Source organism: Balaenoptera acutorostrata, chromosome 19 (genome assembly GCF_949987535.1).
Source record: "Balaenoptera acutorostrata chromosome 19, mBalAcu1.1, whole genome shotgun sequence".
NCBI lineage: Eukaryota > Metazoa > Chordata > Mammalia > Artiodactyla > Balaenopteridae > Balaenoptera > Balaenoptera acutorostrata.
Window position 1 is genome coordinate 19,654,134 of NC_080082.1, and position 13,059 is coordinate 19,667,192.

General features: G+C 55.7%; 2 protein-coding genes across 2 annotated transcripts in view; one reads left to right on the forward strand and one right to left on the reverse strand.

Annotated features, from left to right (window-relative positions):
• KCTD19 (potassium channel tetramerization domain containing 19) overlaps positions 1-5,555 on the forward strand; it is a 31,734-nt gene extending 26,179 nt beyond the window's left edge. Inside the window, exons 11-16 of the mRNA XM_057534542.1 lie at positions 30-144; positions 541-1,168; positions 3,483-3,674; positions 3,852-4,006; positions 4,338-4,439; positions 5,369-5,555. Of these exons, the coding sequence (XP_057390525.1) occupies positions 30-144; positions 541-1,168; positions 3,483-3,674; positions 3,852-4,006; positions 4,338-4,439; positions 5,369-5,482 (1,306 nt within the window). The 3' untranslated portion in view covers positions 5,483-5,555. The remainder of the gene's footprint in view (positions 1-29; positions 145-540; positions 1,169-3,482; positions 3,675-3,851; positions 4,007-4,337; positions 4,440-5,368) is intronic.
• Positions 5,556-5,557: 2 nt separating this feature from the next.
• On the reverse strand, positions 5,558-13,026 carry PLEKHG4 (pleckstrin homology and RhoGEF domain containing G4). Its single transcript, XM_028162829.2, has 21 exons — positions 12,522-13,026; positions 12,284-12,379; positions 12,085-12,208; positions 11,904-11,997; positions 11,746-11,820; positions 11,545-11,661; positions 11,289-11,387; positions 11,047-11,195; positions 10,756-10,894; positions 10,545-10,661; positions 10,189-10,371; positions 9,431-9,933; positions 9,109-9,355; positions 8,298-8,387; positions 7,992-8,213; positions 7,729-7,899; positions 7,477-7,654; positions 6,984-7,100; positions 6,601-6,837; positions 6,398-6,513; positions 5,558-6,226 (listed from the first exon to the last, which is right to left on the reverse strand). The coding sequence occupies exons 1-21, from the start codon at positions 13,024-13,026 to the stop codon at positions 6,221-6,223; spliced, it is 3,585 nt and encodes a 1,194-aa protein (XP_028018630.2). The 3' UTR covers positions 5,558-6,220.
• Positions 13,027-13,059: the final 33 nt, after the last annotated feature.

Here is a 13,059-nt window from a genome sequence, read left to right on the forward strand (position 1 = left end):
TACTAACCAAACCCTCTTGGAGTCTGCAGGTCATGGATCCAGGAGAAAGAATCTGGAAATGAAGAAGTTTTTCCCATCAGAAGGCTGCACGTGGTGACAGAAGGGCCAGGGTCACTGGTGGAGTTCAGTAGAGATGCCAAAGAAGTAAGTCCCAGCATTTTTTGGTTTGGTGTTGTCCTGAAAGAACACCAGCACAGGGCTCAGAGGGCAGACCGCTACTGAGGGGCATGGCAAAATGAAAGAGCTGGGCCTACATGGCTCCTGGCACAGTGACTGGTTTCTGAACCTTGAGGGAGACACAAGGAAATGCTGGCTGCCTGTGGCCTGGGATGCTGATATGTCCCTTTGGCGTGTGAAAGGACCCTGGGCTGGTACCACCCCCACTCAGACTGAGCAAATCTCAAATGTAAGACCCATGTGGGGGATGGGATTGTTCTGGGTAAGCAAGTGAAGTCTTAGAGACCCAGCTTATGAGATCTTGGGTAAGGCTTCGATGTGGAAGCACAATATGCCCAGAGCTTCTGTGCCCTCCCTCTCCAGACCACAGCTTGCATGCCTATGGAGTTCCAAGACTGCAATGACAGGACTCCACGGAACAAGGCCGAGGGGACCCTGGCCAGGTCCAGCCAGATAGAGGAGGCTGAGCAGTACTTCCGGATAATCCAGGTGTCCCTATGCCGAGGTGCCAAGAGGGCGGGTAATCCCAGCACATACTCACACTGTCCTGGCCTATGTGCCAACCCTAGACACTGGGGGGCCCACCCTGAGAGTCCTCCCAAGAAGAAGTGCACCACAGTCAACCTCACACAGAAATCTGAAAGCAAAGACCCTCCTGTCACCCCCATGCAAAAACTCATCTCCCTGGTAAGGGAATGGGACATGGTCAATTGCAAACAATGGGAATTCCAGCCACTGCCAGCCCCCCGGAGCAGCTCCTTGGAGGAAGCCACCCTGCAGCTCCCCTCAGGAAGTGAGGCTGTTTCCCAGCCCAGCACCTCAGCTTCCTGGAAAGGCCATTACACAGCCTCAGAGAAGGACCCAGGCCCACAGGCAGGGGCTGGAGCTGGAACCAAAGACAAGGGGCCAGAGCCAACCTTTAAGCCATACTTCCCCATGAAAAGAGCTGTCACCTTGAAGGACTGGGGCAAGCAGAGGCCAAAGGAGAGAGGTGAGTCCTGTCCCATCCTTGACCTAATTCTCATTTACAACAGAGAAGGCAAACCTTGGCCAAGACCACAGAGCGAGTCAGTGATTAAGGGGGACTAGAGCTCTGCACTCACTGATGCCAAGCAGAAGACCCAGAAATGACAGGTGCACTGGCATGACTTGGGGGCTTGAGAAACTACTTGAGGCATATGGGAGGAAGTACCTATAAAGTGATAGGAGCACAGAGAAGGGTTGGGGGCTGAGGAGTCAGCAGGGGAAAGAAGGAGAAGCCTTGGGTGCTTGAGGAAACACAAGTCATGGGTCTAGCAGCTGGAGACCAGGCTTCACATGAAGTGATAAAGAGATAAGGCTGAAGACATAAGGAAATCAGGACAGGTCTTGTGGGTCAGATTCAGGACCTAGCAGTTTGTTCTGATCCTAAGGGGAGTGGACAGCCACTGAAGCATTCTAAACAAGGAAGCAAGCAGTCAGGTGTGCATTTAGAAAGTTTGTTCCAGGGCAGAGGAAATGCAGCAGCAGAGGATACGTGTTAGAAATGCCAAGATCATTCTAGATGAAACAAGTTAGGCAGTTGGAAGAAGCAGGAAAGTATCAGGCCAAGGAGGGGGCAGGTTTCTGGTTTGGGTGATTGCAGGGGGGTGGATGGTTACTGAGGCAGGAAGGACAAGAGAAGGAGTAGGACTTGGGGAAGAGGACACATTGCATGTGAGGTACTGATGGACATCCAAAGGGAGAAGTCCAGAAGACAGGAGGGTATATGGGGACCGGGCTGAATAGACAGGTGTGTGTGTAGTGGGGAAGTGTGGAGCAGCCCAGGGAAGTGAGCTGAGAACTGCTATGATGGACTGTTTCCTCTGCTCCTTCAAAGTCCTTCCTACAGTATTCTGTCATTTTCCCTTTTAGCGGCTCGGGCCCTGCTTGGAGGGGTCTTCTTGGGCCCCACCTGTGAGTCCCAAGTTGGTTTCTTAAGCGTATTCTTTTTTTTTTTTTAATTAATTTGTTTTATTTTTGGCTGTGCTGGTCTTCGTTGCTGCACACGGGCTTTCTCTAGCTGCGGCAAGCAGGTGCTACTCTTTTTTTTTTTTAAATTTTATTTATTTTTGGCTGTGTTGGGTCTTCGTTTCTATGCGAGGGCTTTCTCTAGTTGCGGCAAGCAGGGGCCACTCTTCATCGCGGTGCGCGGGCCTCTCATTATCGCAGCCTCTCTTGTTGCGGAGCACAGGCTCCAGACGCGCAGGCTCAGTAATTGTGGCTCACGGGCCCAGTTGCTCCGCGGCATGTGGGATCTTCCCAGACCAGGGCTCGAACCCGTGTCCCCTGTGTTGGCAGGCAGACTCTCAACCACTGCGCCACCAGGGAAGCCCCAGGGGCTACTCTTAATTGCAGTGTGCAGGCTTCTCATTGCGGTGGCTTCTCTTGTTGCGGAGCATGGGCTCTAGGCCTGTGGGCTTCAGGAGTTGCAGCACGCGGGCTCAGTAGTTGTGGCTTGAGGGCTCTAGAGCACAGGCTCAGTAGTTGTAGCGCACGGGCTTAGCTGCTCTGCGGCATGTGGGATCTTCCCAGAACAGGGATCGAACCCATGTCCCCTGTATGCGCAGGCAGATTCTTTTTTTTTTTAAATAAATTTATTTATTATTTATTTATTTATTTTTGGCTGCGTTGGGTCTTCATTGCTGTGCACGGGCTTTCTCCAGTTGTGGCGAGCAGGGGCTACTCTTCGTTGCAGTGCGTGGGCTTCTCATTGCGGTGGCTTCTCTTGTTGCGGAGCACGGGCTCTAGGCACGTGGGCTTCAGTAGTTGTGGCTCGAGGGCTCTAGAGCACAGGCGCAGTAGTTGTGGCACGTGGGCTTAGTTGCTCTGCGGCACGTGGGATCTTCCCGGAGCAGGGATCAAACCTGTGTCCCCTGCATTGGCAGGCAGATTCTTAACCACTGTGCCACCAGGGAACTCCCTCAAGCATATTCTTCAGAGTGGACATGCATCAGCAACTCCCCACAAAACCTCCTCTCATAATTTTACAAAGATTTCCAGTCCCCAGCTGGGTTGTTATCAGCTCTATTTACTACCAGTCCTAGTTCAACAGAGGATTTGGAAAGTTCCTTGGAGTTCTGAAATTCAGGATTTGGCTTGCAATGATTCAAGGGCAATGGAGAGAGGAGAGCCAGAACATGCCCCTGCCAGCCCAGGGTACCACTCCTGAGAAGCTGGAGGCAAAGGCTCGTGACTGACTGTACTGGTCTGTTGCCAGAGGTCTCCTCCCTGCTTGGGCTCTGAGATGGCTTAAGGAGAGCCCTCCCCCCATGTTGTTTTCACAGAAAGTCCTGCCCCTGAGCAGTCTCTGCCTGAGGCCAGTGAGGTGGACAGCACAGGGGTCATCCTCAAAGTGACCCACCCCCCCGTGGTGGGTAGTGATGGCTCCTGCATGTTCTTTGAGGACAGCATCATCTATACCACACAGATGGACAACCTCAGGCACATGCCACCCACAGCCAGCCCCCAGCCCCGAGGTAAGGCTCTGGAGCCATGCCTGGCCCTGCACTTCCTCGCGGAGATGCCTGAGCCCCCACCCAGGGTACTTCAGGGATACAGTCTCCCTTGGAAGCCCTACACCTCTCCCTTACTCCGGGCTGGCTCTAAGGCTCTAGCCGTGGCAGATGTGGCCACATCCACTCTCTTCTCCACAGAGGTGACTTTCCTGAGTTTCTCTCTGTCCTGGGAAGAGATGTTTTACGCACAGAAATGTCACCGCTTCCTGACTGACATCATTCTGGATTCCATCAGGCAAAAGGACCCCAAAGCCATCACAGCCAAGGTGGTCTCCCTGGCCAACCGGCTGTGGGTACGTGTGATAGGCCTCAGGCCCTGTTCCTTCTCCACTGTCCCCTTGCCTCCACAGTAAGTAGGCAAGGCAAGAGGAAGCAAGCCAAGATGGGGTCAGGGGAGTAAGGGGAAGAGGTCAGGGACAGAAGGGCAGGGACAGGGAGACAGGGCAGCAGCATCTGGGCCAAGCCTTGGCCAAGAGGCAGTTTGAAGTGACAGTATCCTCTGACCTCTGCGGCTCCTGCAGGCCCAGGGAAGCCCCTGCTGTGCATCCCACTCTGAGGGGCTGGGAGCAAATGTGTGTCACACTGCTGCCCCCAGCCCTGCCTGACTGTGGGCTCTTCTGGCAGACCCTGAACATCAGCCCCAAGCAGTTTGTGGTGGACTTGCTGGCCATCACTGGCTTCAAGGATGACCGGTACACCCAGGAACATCTGTACAGCTGGGTGGAGGTGAGGGCCACCTGCACCCCACTGGGAATGGCAAACCCTCCAGATGCCTCAGATGGACACTGTCTTGCTGCATGAGGGCCAGGCCAGTGCTGCCCAGAAGGCAAGACAGGCAACTAGACCTCTAGTCCCTGGTCCCAGGGAGGGAGGAACAATGGATGAAATTAACCTGTCTAGAGTGGTCAAAATGCAGTACTCAGGCCACTGGTTTTTGTAGTTTTCCTCCCATGTTACCAATTTAGCCTTCATCACTAACAACCCTGACTGTACTCAGGGAAGCACATCATGTGAGCTCAAGGTTTTGCGGTGCTGAAATCAGAGAAACTACTGGGAGTCAGATAGATGTTTTCAATGACTGATACCAACTTCACCTACTCAGCCATGATGTCAATACTTTTGTACATTCCTTTTACACTTAAGCTGCTTTAAAGCAGTTTTTACAAAGAAAAGGAAAATGTTCAATAAGGGCAAAGGAATGACTCAGGTTTTTTGTTTTTTGATTCCTTAAAATAATTTTAGGATTCACATTTTTAACATTGTAGGTGAAAAAGATGTAGCTAATTTTTCATTAATCTGGCATTTCTGTAATCAAGTACATTACTATAACACCTTTCACTATAAACACAAAAGTGCCAAGTTACTATCCTATGCCTAGTCTATTGAGTGGAAAGTGAAGTCAGCATCTACGACTAGAAAGTGGAAAACCAGTGGCAGGAAACATGCACTTTTGGCCCTCTATTCATTCTGTCGTGTTCCCTGGTAGCCACTCCAAACCACAGGTCTGTGAGACGCCTTTAGGCAGAAGTGAGCTCAATAGCATCAGGTGGCCTTGCCTTGACCCTGCCCCCACCCAGATAGGAGGACCCCATCCACACAGCCAGAGTAAGCACCCAGCCAGGAAGTCAGGAATAAGACCAGCCTTTTCCTTCCAGCTCACGCTGCCTTTCGCCAGGAAATATGGCCACTGTGTGGACCTGCTCATTCAGAGGGGCCTGTCGAGGTCTGTCTCTTACTCTCTCCTGAGCAAGTATTTACAAGATGGCTAAGGTGCCCAGAAAAGCTGCCCCACAAACACCCCATCCCATCGCCAAGGTTCATTTTAACCGGGGATGTCCCCAGAATGTGTGTGCCCATCCAAGGGTGTGTTAGTTTATTTTTTATTATAAACAAAGAATAAGTCACAAGTCAAGGGTCTGGACTCCATCTCTGAGACACCAAAGACCTTACAACCAGTGAAATAATCTTAAACTGAAAGCTATTCAAAAAGCTTTGAATCAATATAACCAAACTGACCCAGGAAAGAAGGGGCTGGGCCTGGGGAGCCAGGGCAGGCAAGAGTAAGAGTCCAACAGGGATGAGCTTGGCTTTGAGACCAGGGGTTGGGAAGCAGTGGCTAGGAACCCACCTGTATTCCTACTGAGGGGTGGGGCAGCCCAGTCACTAGATGTCCCACCACCCTACAGCATAGAAACAAACACCCACCCTCTGTTCTGGGTGGGAACAGCTGGGGTGGGAGCTGGAGATGGGGACAGAAAAAGGGGACATGAGGCCAGGGGCCCAGAATCAGGGTGCTCATTTAGGCTCTGCAACCAGCATCCCCTAGAGAGGTCCCTGCTGATCTCTCCAATGACACAGACATCAGAAAGGGTAGTCCACAGGGCTGTGCATGTAGGCTGGAGGCGACCCAGGTGCCACCCATGGCCTGGTCATAGCAGATCCCGAGAGAGGTAATGTTCCTTGGATCTAGCAACTCCTGGATCCACTGCCCACCTTCAAGCCCAGGCTCAGACCTGTGGTGCAAAGCTAGGCATGAACATGTATTTCCCTGGCTCGGGGTCCAGGTGGGGTCTCTGAGGAATGGCTCTGACCTACCACCCCCATTTCCACCTAAAAGCAAGGCAGCCATAGGCCCAGGCAGGGCTGAGAAAGGGCTGGTGGGTATAAGGCTAAATAGCACTCACATAAGACAAGTCCTCCAGGCCCCTGCCCAGGGCCTGCCCTGACACACAGCTGCTGTCCGAACCACTGGAGCCACTGGCTGACGGGCACTGGGAGGAGACCTCTGAGTCCTCAGGAGCTAAGAAGGGAGACTGGGTGAGCTGTCAGCAGAGGAGGCCCAGACCCCAAGCCATGCCCTCCTGCCTCTGGCCAAGCCCAGACCTACTCAAAGATGGTTGGCTGCCCAGCTCAGCTTCAGTCTCCAGTACTGCTTCCTCTGGGAAGCTGGTGGAATACAGGGGCCAGCGGAAGCCCAGAACAGCTGGGTCTCTGTGCAGATGCAGGTTGAGGGGCCCCAGTACAGAGCAAGAAGCAGGGTCTCCAGAAAGGGAGCTTGAGGCCCCCAGGTAAGGGCTGTCATAGTCAAACGGGGCCACAGCAATGGAGGCCCGAGAGCGAACTTCTGTATGAGAAAGAGCATCAGGTTGGGAGAGGCCAGAGCCCAGCTGGGCCAAGGTCCTGAGGGGAGCGCAGGCTAGGGCTGACAGAGGTCCATGTTGCCGCCTGTGCAGCTCTCCTCACCCCAACCCCCTGCAGCCTGCCTGCTACCTTGGCACTTCAGGATATAGTTGATGGTGCGGTCGTTGATAGCTTCTTTGCTGGGGGCGATGTCGTGGAAGGCCTTGTTCCCCACACCCAAGGACACCATCTCAGCCATGCGCACCTCTGGGTGGAGAGTGGACATCTGGACATGAGCCCAGCCCTTTATCACTCTTCCCCCTTATATTAGTCTCTCTTGTACACCCATAGCCTGCAGATTGTCCTGTGCGCTGAGCCTTTCCCAACAATCCCATAAGGTGTCATAATTCTCCTTTTAAAGAGGAGGCCTCTGACACTCAGAGGTTAATACTGTGTGCACAGTCTGAGACTGACTGCAGGACTGCCTGACTTTGGAGTTCTTTCCCCTGCGCTGGCTGCTGCTAAGGGACCTTTTCCACCCTCCCAAGTATTTCCAGGTCCCTAGGCCCTCCTTGGGGCCCCTCTGGGACAATGTAAGCTCTCCAAGGAGGGGAGCGTGGGGTGAAATGGGGCAGGGACCCACCCCTGTTGTGGACAGCCTGTCTCCAGAGCAGGCGAGAGATGTCAGCTGTCCAAGCCTGCTTCGTGGCCAAGCTGGCAGCTTGTAGCACAAAGGTGTCCCTGGCCTTGCGACGGCGAAACCAGATCTCAAAGCGCAGGTTGCTATCCCCACAGCACTCAGTGAGGCCAAGGTCTGCCATCTGTGTGGCCAGGAAAGGAGCTTAGTGAGGCACTGGGGGTGCAGGGGGCAGAGGGAGGGGTTGGGTGGGCCTACCTTGAAGGAGCGCTTGTAGGCAAATGTGTCGATGCCTTTGGGTCCTCGGCGAGGCTTGCTGAAAAGCAACAGCTCCTCAAAGAGGAAAACACGACGCAGGGACTTGTGGCGCCCAGAGCGCACTGTGAACTCATCCTGTCGGACCAACTGCCCCTGTTCCTTGAGGTTGACCTGCCAAGTTGGGGCCCAGTGGGTGCCCAGCCTCTTCTGCCCCCTCCCTTCACACCCACTGCCCCTGCCCACCACAGCCTGTGATGACTTACGTCACAGCCCTGGATGGCATCCATGGCTAGCAAGTCATTGCCGTGTCGCAGCTGGAAGCGCACGAGGCTCTGGGCAGCCCGCAGGGCACTCAGCTCTGGCACGGTCCCCCCGCAGGCCCGTGCCAGCTCCTGCAGCAGCAGTGCGTACTTGCTCATGCGCTGGATGGGCTTAAGCAGATAGGAGGCCAAGTCCAAGTGGTCCCCCAGTGCTTGCTGCTTGTCCTGCCAGGTGCGTAAGAGACCGTCAGGGAGCTTCAGGTTATTTGCTCCATCCCCCCCTCCCACTACAGTCTCAGGCTCACCTACCCTGAAAAAGATGTGACCATAACTGGTCATCAGGGCATCGGAGCATGGTTTATTCTTGCTGTAGAGTGCGTACATCCCAAACTGCACCCTCTGCAAAGATACACAGCTTGGCCTGGTGCAAATGGGCCAGCGTCCAAGGGGGCCAAACCACTCTCAGTTTGGGAGGACCAAAATGCCTAAAGGTCCCAAGGAGGCCTCCCCACACAGAGCCAACGTGCCCTGCTTTGAATGACGGGTGATCTGGCAAGAGGCACTGTGCGGAGAGGGGCTTGCCCTCAGGCCCTCTGGGGAAGAAGTCCTGCTTACAGCTCTGCTGCTCCCACAGCTCTGAGGGCAGTGCTCTAATCTCACCTCACCTCGGACTACACCTTCCCTTGCTCACTACGCTATGCTACACTGACTTCTCTCTTCCTTGACCACTGGGCCTCTTTCCTGCCCAGGGCTTTGCACTTGGTCTTTCCTCTGGATGGAATGCTCTGACTGCAGCCCCTCCCTCTGGCCTTAGCTCAAACATCAGCTCCTCTAAGCGGCCTCTCTAACTGCTCTCTCTAAAGGGGATACCTCTGCCTTGCTGCTAACTCACAATCACCTATCTATCCCGATTTTTCCCTCCTAACCCAACTATAATATGGAATTATCTTTTTTACTTTTATGTCTCCTCTGCTAAACTAAAAGCACCCTGAAAAACAGGGACCGGTTGGTCCTCCTCATAGCTGTACCCATCATAGGGCCTGACCCCAAGCACATGCCCAATAGCTCTCTGTTGAACGTGGCAGAATCAGCCAGAGCCTGTGCGGCCTGTGGGGCTTACATGGCGCAGGAAGGCATAGGCCACCCGGGGTGGGTGCTGGGTACAGGCCTCCAGCTCACGCAAGAAGAAATGACGGTGGAAGTCCCGCAGCTTCTCCAGGTTGCCAAAGAGGTGGGCGCGCTGGCCACGGAGGCCCTGGGGCACATCAGGGCGATCCAGCTCAGGGAAGTAGTTCTCCATGGTGTAGTCAAGAGCATGGACATACTCCCGCTCTGTAGCCACCATCTCCGCCAGCACCAGCTGGAGTCTACCAGGTAGGTGGAATCAGGACCCAAGACATCTGCCCTGCCACACTGCCCTCCCCGCCCTGCTCACTGCCTACCTGTTGGGACTCCTGGGTTCAGAGCTACCTGGCGGAGGCATGGTGGGGCATGACCCTGACTGGGCACCAACTCCAGCCTCTGGTCTGTGGCAGGCAGCCACAAGGGCCTCATGGTGGCAGTGGTGGGCAGATTCTCTGAGACTCAGTCCCAGATTCCGATCAAGGCTGTATGCCTTCCTCAGGGGAGGGGTAGCAGGTACAGCCAGCACCCGGCTGACACACAAGCTAGCTGTGCTACCTGTCAGTGGTGGCTTCAGAGCAGCTTCCAACTTCTGGTCCAGGGCCAGCCAGGTGTCCTGGCACCGCGCCCAGGCCCAGCGGCACTCCTGGCGGATACCCTCAGATCCCAGCCCTGTGGCTAGAGCCCACATCTTTCGGAAGTGGGCAGGAGGCAAGTCAGGATGCTTGGTCCAATGCAGCTGCAGCCGTTGCAGCACAACCCCTGGGCGTTCCTGTTCCAGCTCTGCCAACACCCGCTGCCCCTCCTCAGCCCACGTCAAGGCCTGCAACACCAAGGCCAGATAGGCATTGAGGAAGGATCCCACCAAGACTGCTGAGCCTTCTCCTCTACCTCCCCCCATCCCCACAGAATGTTGGCCCCAGGCTGCATCCTCAGTGGTAGGATTTTGGGGTCAGACTGAAGACAAGAAGAGAAAACAGGCAAGATATACAACAAAGCTCAAGCTGTCGTAGAGCTGAGCAGCCACCCCTCTGACTTCACTGACCACCTGGAGCCAGGGATGGGACCCCTCACCCACCTGCTTGAAGAACTGCAACAGCCTCTCAGCATCCGCCAGCTGCTGCCGCCGCTGGACTAAAGCCCTACAGAAGTCGGTCAACTGGGCTTGCAGGGTCAGAAAGCGGGCCCCAGAGGGGCCCAGTTCAGCCGCATCCCAGCCAACCAGTGGCTGCAGAAGTTTCTCCCCTCGCCTGACCTGCTCCTGGAGACAGAGACTGGGCTCAGCAAGCCCGGGCCTGGTAGTGCAGCCCGCGAGCCCAGGTCTTTTCCACAGATGTCTACATGTCCTCATCAGTCATTTCTGTGAAGACCTTCCCTCCACTCCCAACCCATTCCCCTCTCCCTCCGTGCTCAATGAACAAGTACTAAACTCACCTGGGCAATTCGGTCCAGGTCCCAAAAAGGGCCTTGGGCCTGAAGCAGCATGTCCAATGAGGGTTCCCTTGGCTCCTCAAGTGCTGGCCAACCCACCTGCTGTAGCCACACTTCAATCTGGAGGAGTACAAACAAAGAAAGGAGAACTGCTGTGGGGTGGGGGTGATGCTTGAGATTAGAGGTGATGCCCACCTGGGCGGATAGTTCTCACCTGGTGCAGCTCGCCCTCCTGGGCCTCCAGCATCTGGACCAACTCCAGTGCTTGTACTCGCTGGTTACTCTGCAGGGTCAGTTGGTGCAGCAATCCATCCACGCGACCATACAGCTCCTCAACCTCGTCCACTGCAGGCCTGGTGCATGGTACATGTCTTAGCGCCCCTGCTGAGTGCCTAGCTCCACTCCACCCTGTCCTAGGACCACAATCCTGGCTGGTTCTGAGCCAGCCACTGAGTCCTTGGCATGGGATATGGTGGGCTGGGGAAAGATCTGGGCTTCCACCTACCTGTAGTCTGGGCTCAGGGTCACCTCTGGAACCTCCTGCTTCAGCCGTGCCAGCTCCAAGGCTCCCTGGCACTGTAGCCATGCCAACCGAGGTGAGTCTAGCACATGCTGCATCAGGACCCGTGCCTGCCGCAGCAGCCGACCGACTTCCTGTGATTAAGGGCAACAGGCAGTGGAGGTGTGCGTGGGAGAAGAGGAGGAAGATAGGGAGCATTCGGGGAGGTATTGAAAGGAGACACTCACCCCAGACTCCATGGGCTGGGGCACAGCCTTCATGCTCTCAGTGGCCCCCTGGAGCAGGGCACAAGCCACCTGGCAGCTCTGCAGTAGGGTTTCCAGACGCTGTGAGCAGAGGCAGGCATGACCAGGGCAGTGCACAGTGCTAGTCCCAGGTATCTTGGATCCCAGGCCACTGCACTGCTCAAGCCAGCCCAGGGGAGCCTCCTCTGCTGGCCAGACTGCCTGCCTACCCACCCTATGCCCCACCCAGTGCACTGACCATCCGGAAGCCCAGCCAGGCCTGGTGGCAGTAAGGCAGGCCTCCTCCTAGTGAAGTGGGCAACCCCGAGGTGGAGATGTGGGTCAGCAGGCTCTGATGAGAGGACAGCTGCTCTAACTGCAGAAAAAGAAGGTGTAGTGGACTCAGGCCTGGTGGGGAAGCGCCCCACCTCCACCCTGGCCAAAATGGCTCAGTCCCTACCTGCAGCCCTGAAGGCACCTCCTGAGGCATCTTTCCCACTAGCAGCACCTGGTGCACCGACCCTGGGGCTGCTTCCTGCAAGGAATCTGAGCTCAGCCCTGCTCCCAACCCTATAAAAAGGGTTGGGGGGAAGAGGAGAGCTATAATCCTGTACTCACTTGCAGCTGGCTGAGCCCCCAGAAGAGGGAAGAGATTGGGGAACAAATTCGGGCGTCCACTAACACGGTCAGTCCCAGGGCCTGTACTTTGGGCCTAAAGGAGCAGGCTTTGGTTCAGTATCTATTTCCACAACCCTGCCATCCCCTTGCTCAGGTTCTGTCCCCCAACCTCCTCCCCAACCTGGGGATGCTTCGCAGGTAGAGCAGGAGGCGGATGAGTTCATGGCTGCTGCACTTGGGGTGAAGCCAGGCCGGGTTATGGGCACTCAGAAGCAGCACTGCCCGGCCTTCTACATCCCGAGTCCCTGTGCAGAGAAGGCAGTGAACACCTGCACAATCAAGTCACCCCACCTCTTCTGCCTCTAGTGTCTCCCAGTTACCTGGCAGGGCAGCCAGGCCACTGGCAAGCAGCTCCCAGGCGAGGTCTTGGGCCAGGAGGCAGCCAGTGGACTTAAGGAGCCTGGATCCGTTGGGGTCTTGGGAAGGAAAATGGCTTGGGTCTACATTGGGCCATTTACCCAGAGAGCCCTACGTGAACTTGGGCTTTAGCCTGAGTAGAGTCAGAGGCCTCCCCACCTCCAGGTACCCTTACTCCCTTCCAAGACTTTCCTTCCTTACCTGCCTCCAGTAGCTCTGACGATGTCTCAGATAAAAGATCTCCGAGGTTCACAGGGTCACTGTCCAACCCTTCAGGGTCCAAGCTGATTGGCATTGCCCTGCCTGAAACTGAGTCCCCTGCCAAGCCTCCTCCTTGGCTGTCATTCTCATCCTGTGCCAGACTAAGGTGGGAGGACATTGGGCATAGGAGGATCTCCATTCCAGAGGAGGCTGGTTCCTCCCACTGGACTGAGGAACCTCCTAATACGCACCTCTGGCCATCCCCCGACCCATCTGCAACCTTCTGTCCTGGAGGTGACTGAAGCTCACCAGGCAGAGGGCTGCCCTGTAGCCCTTCCCCCTGGGCTGCCCCTGCTGGTGGGCTCGGAGGATTGGGGTTCTGCATCTGGGGAGCAGGTTCCCCCTCATCCCAGGCATCTCTGAAACTGCACACAGCAAACCTCCAGTCGGTGGCGTGGCCCTGGGAGGCTGAGGACTCATCCCCATCCTCCAGGGGCCCTTCCATCACCCCTTCCTTAAGGGTGGGTCTGCTCCCGGC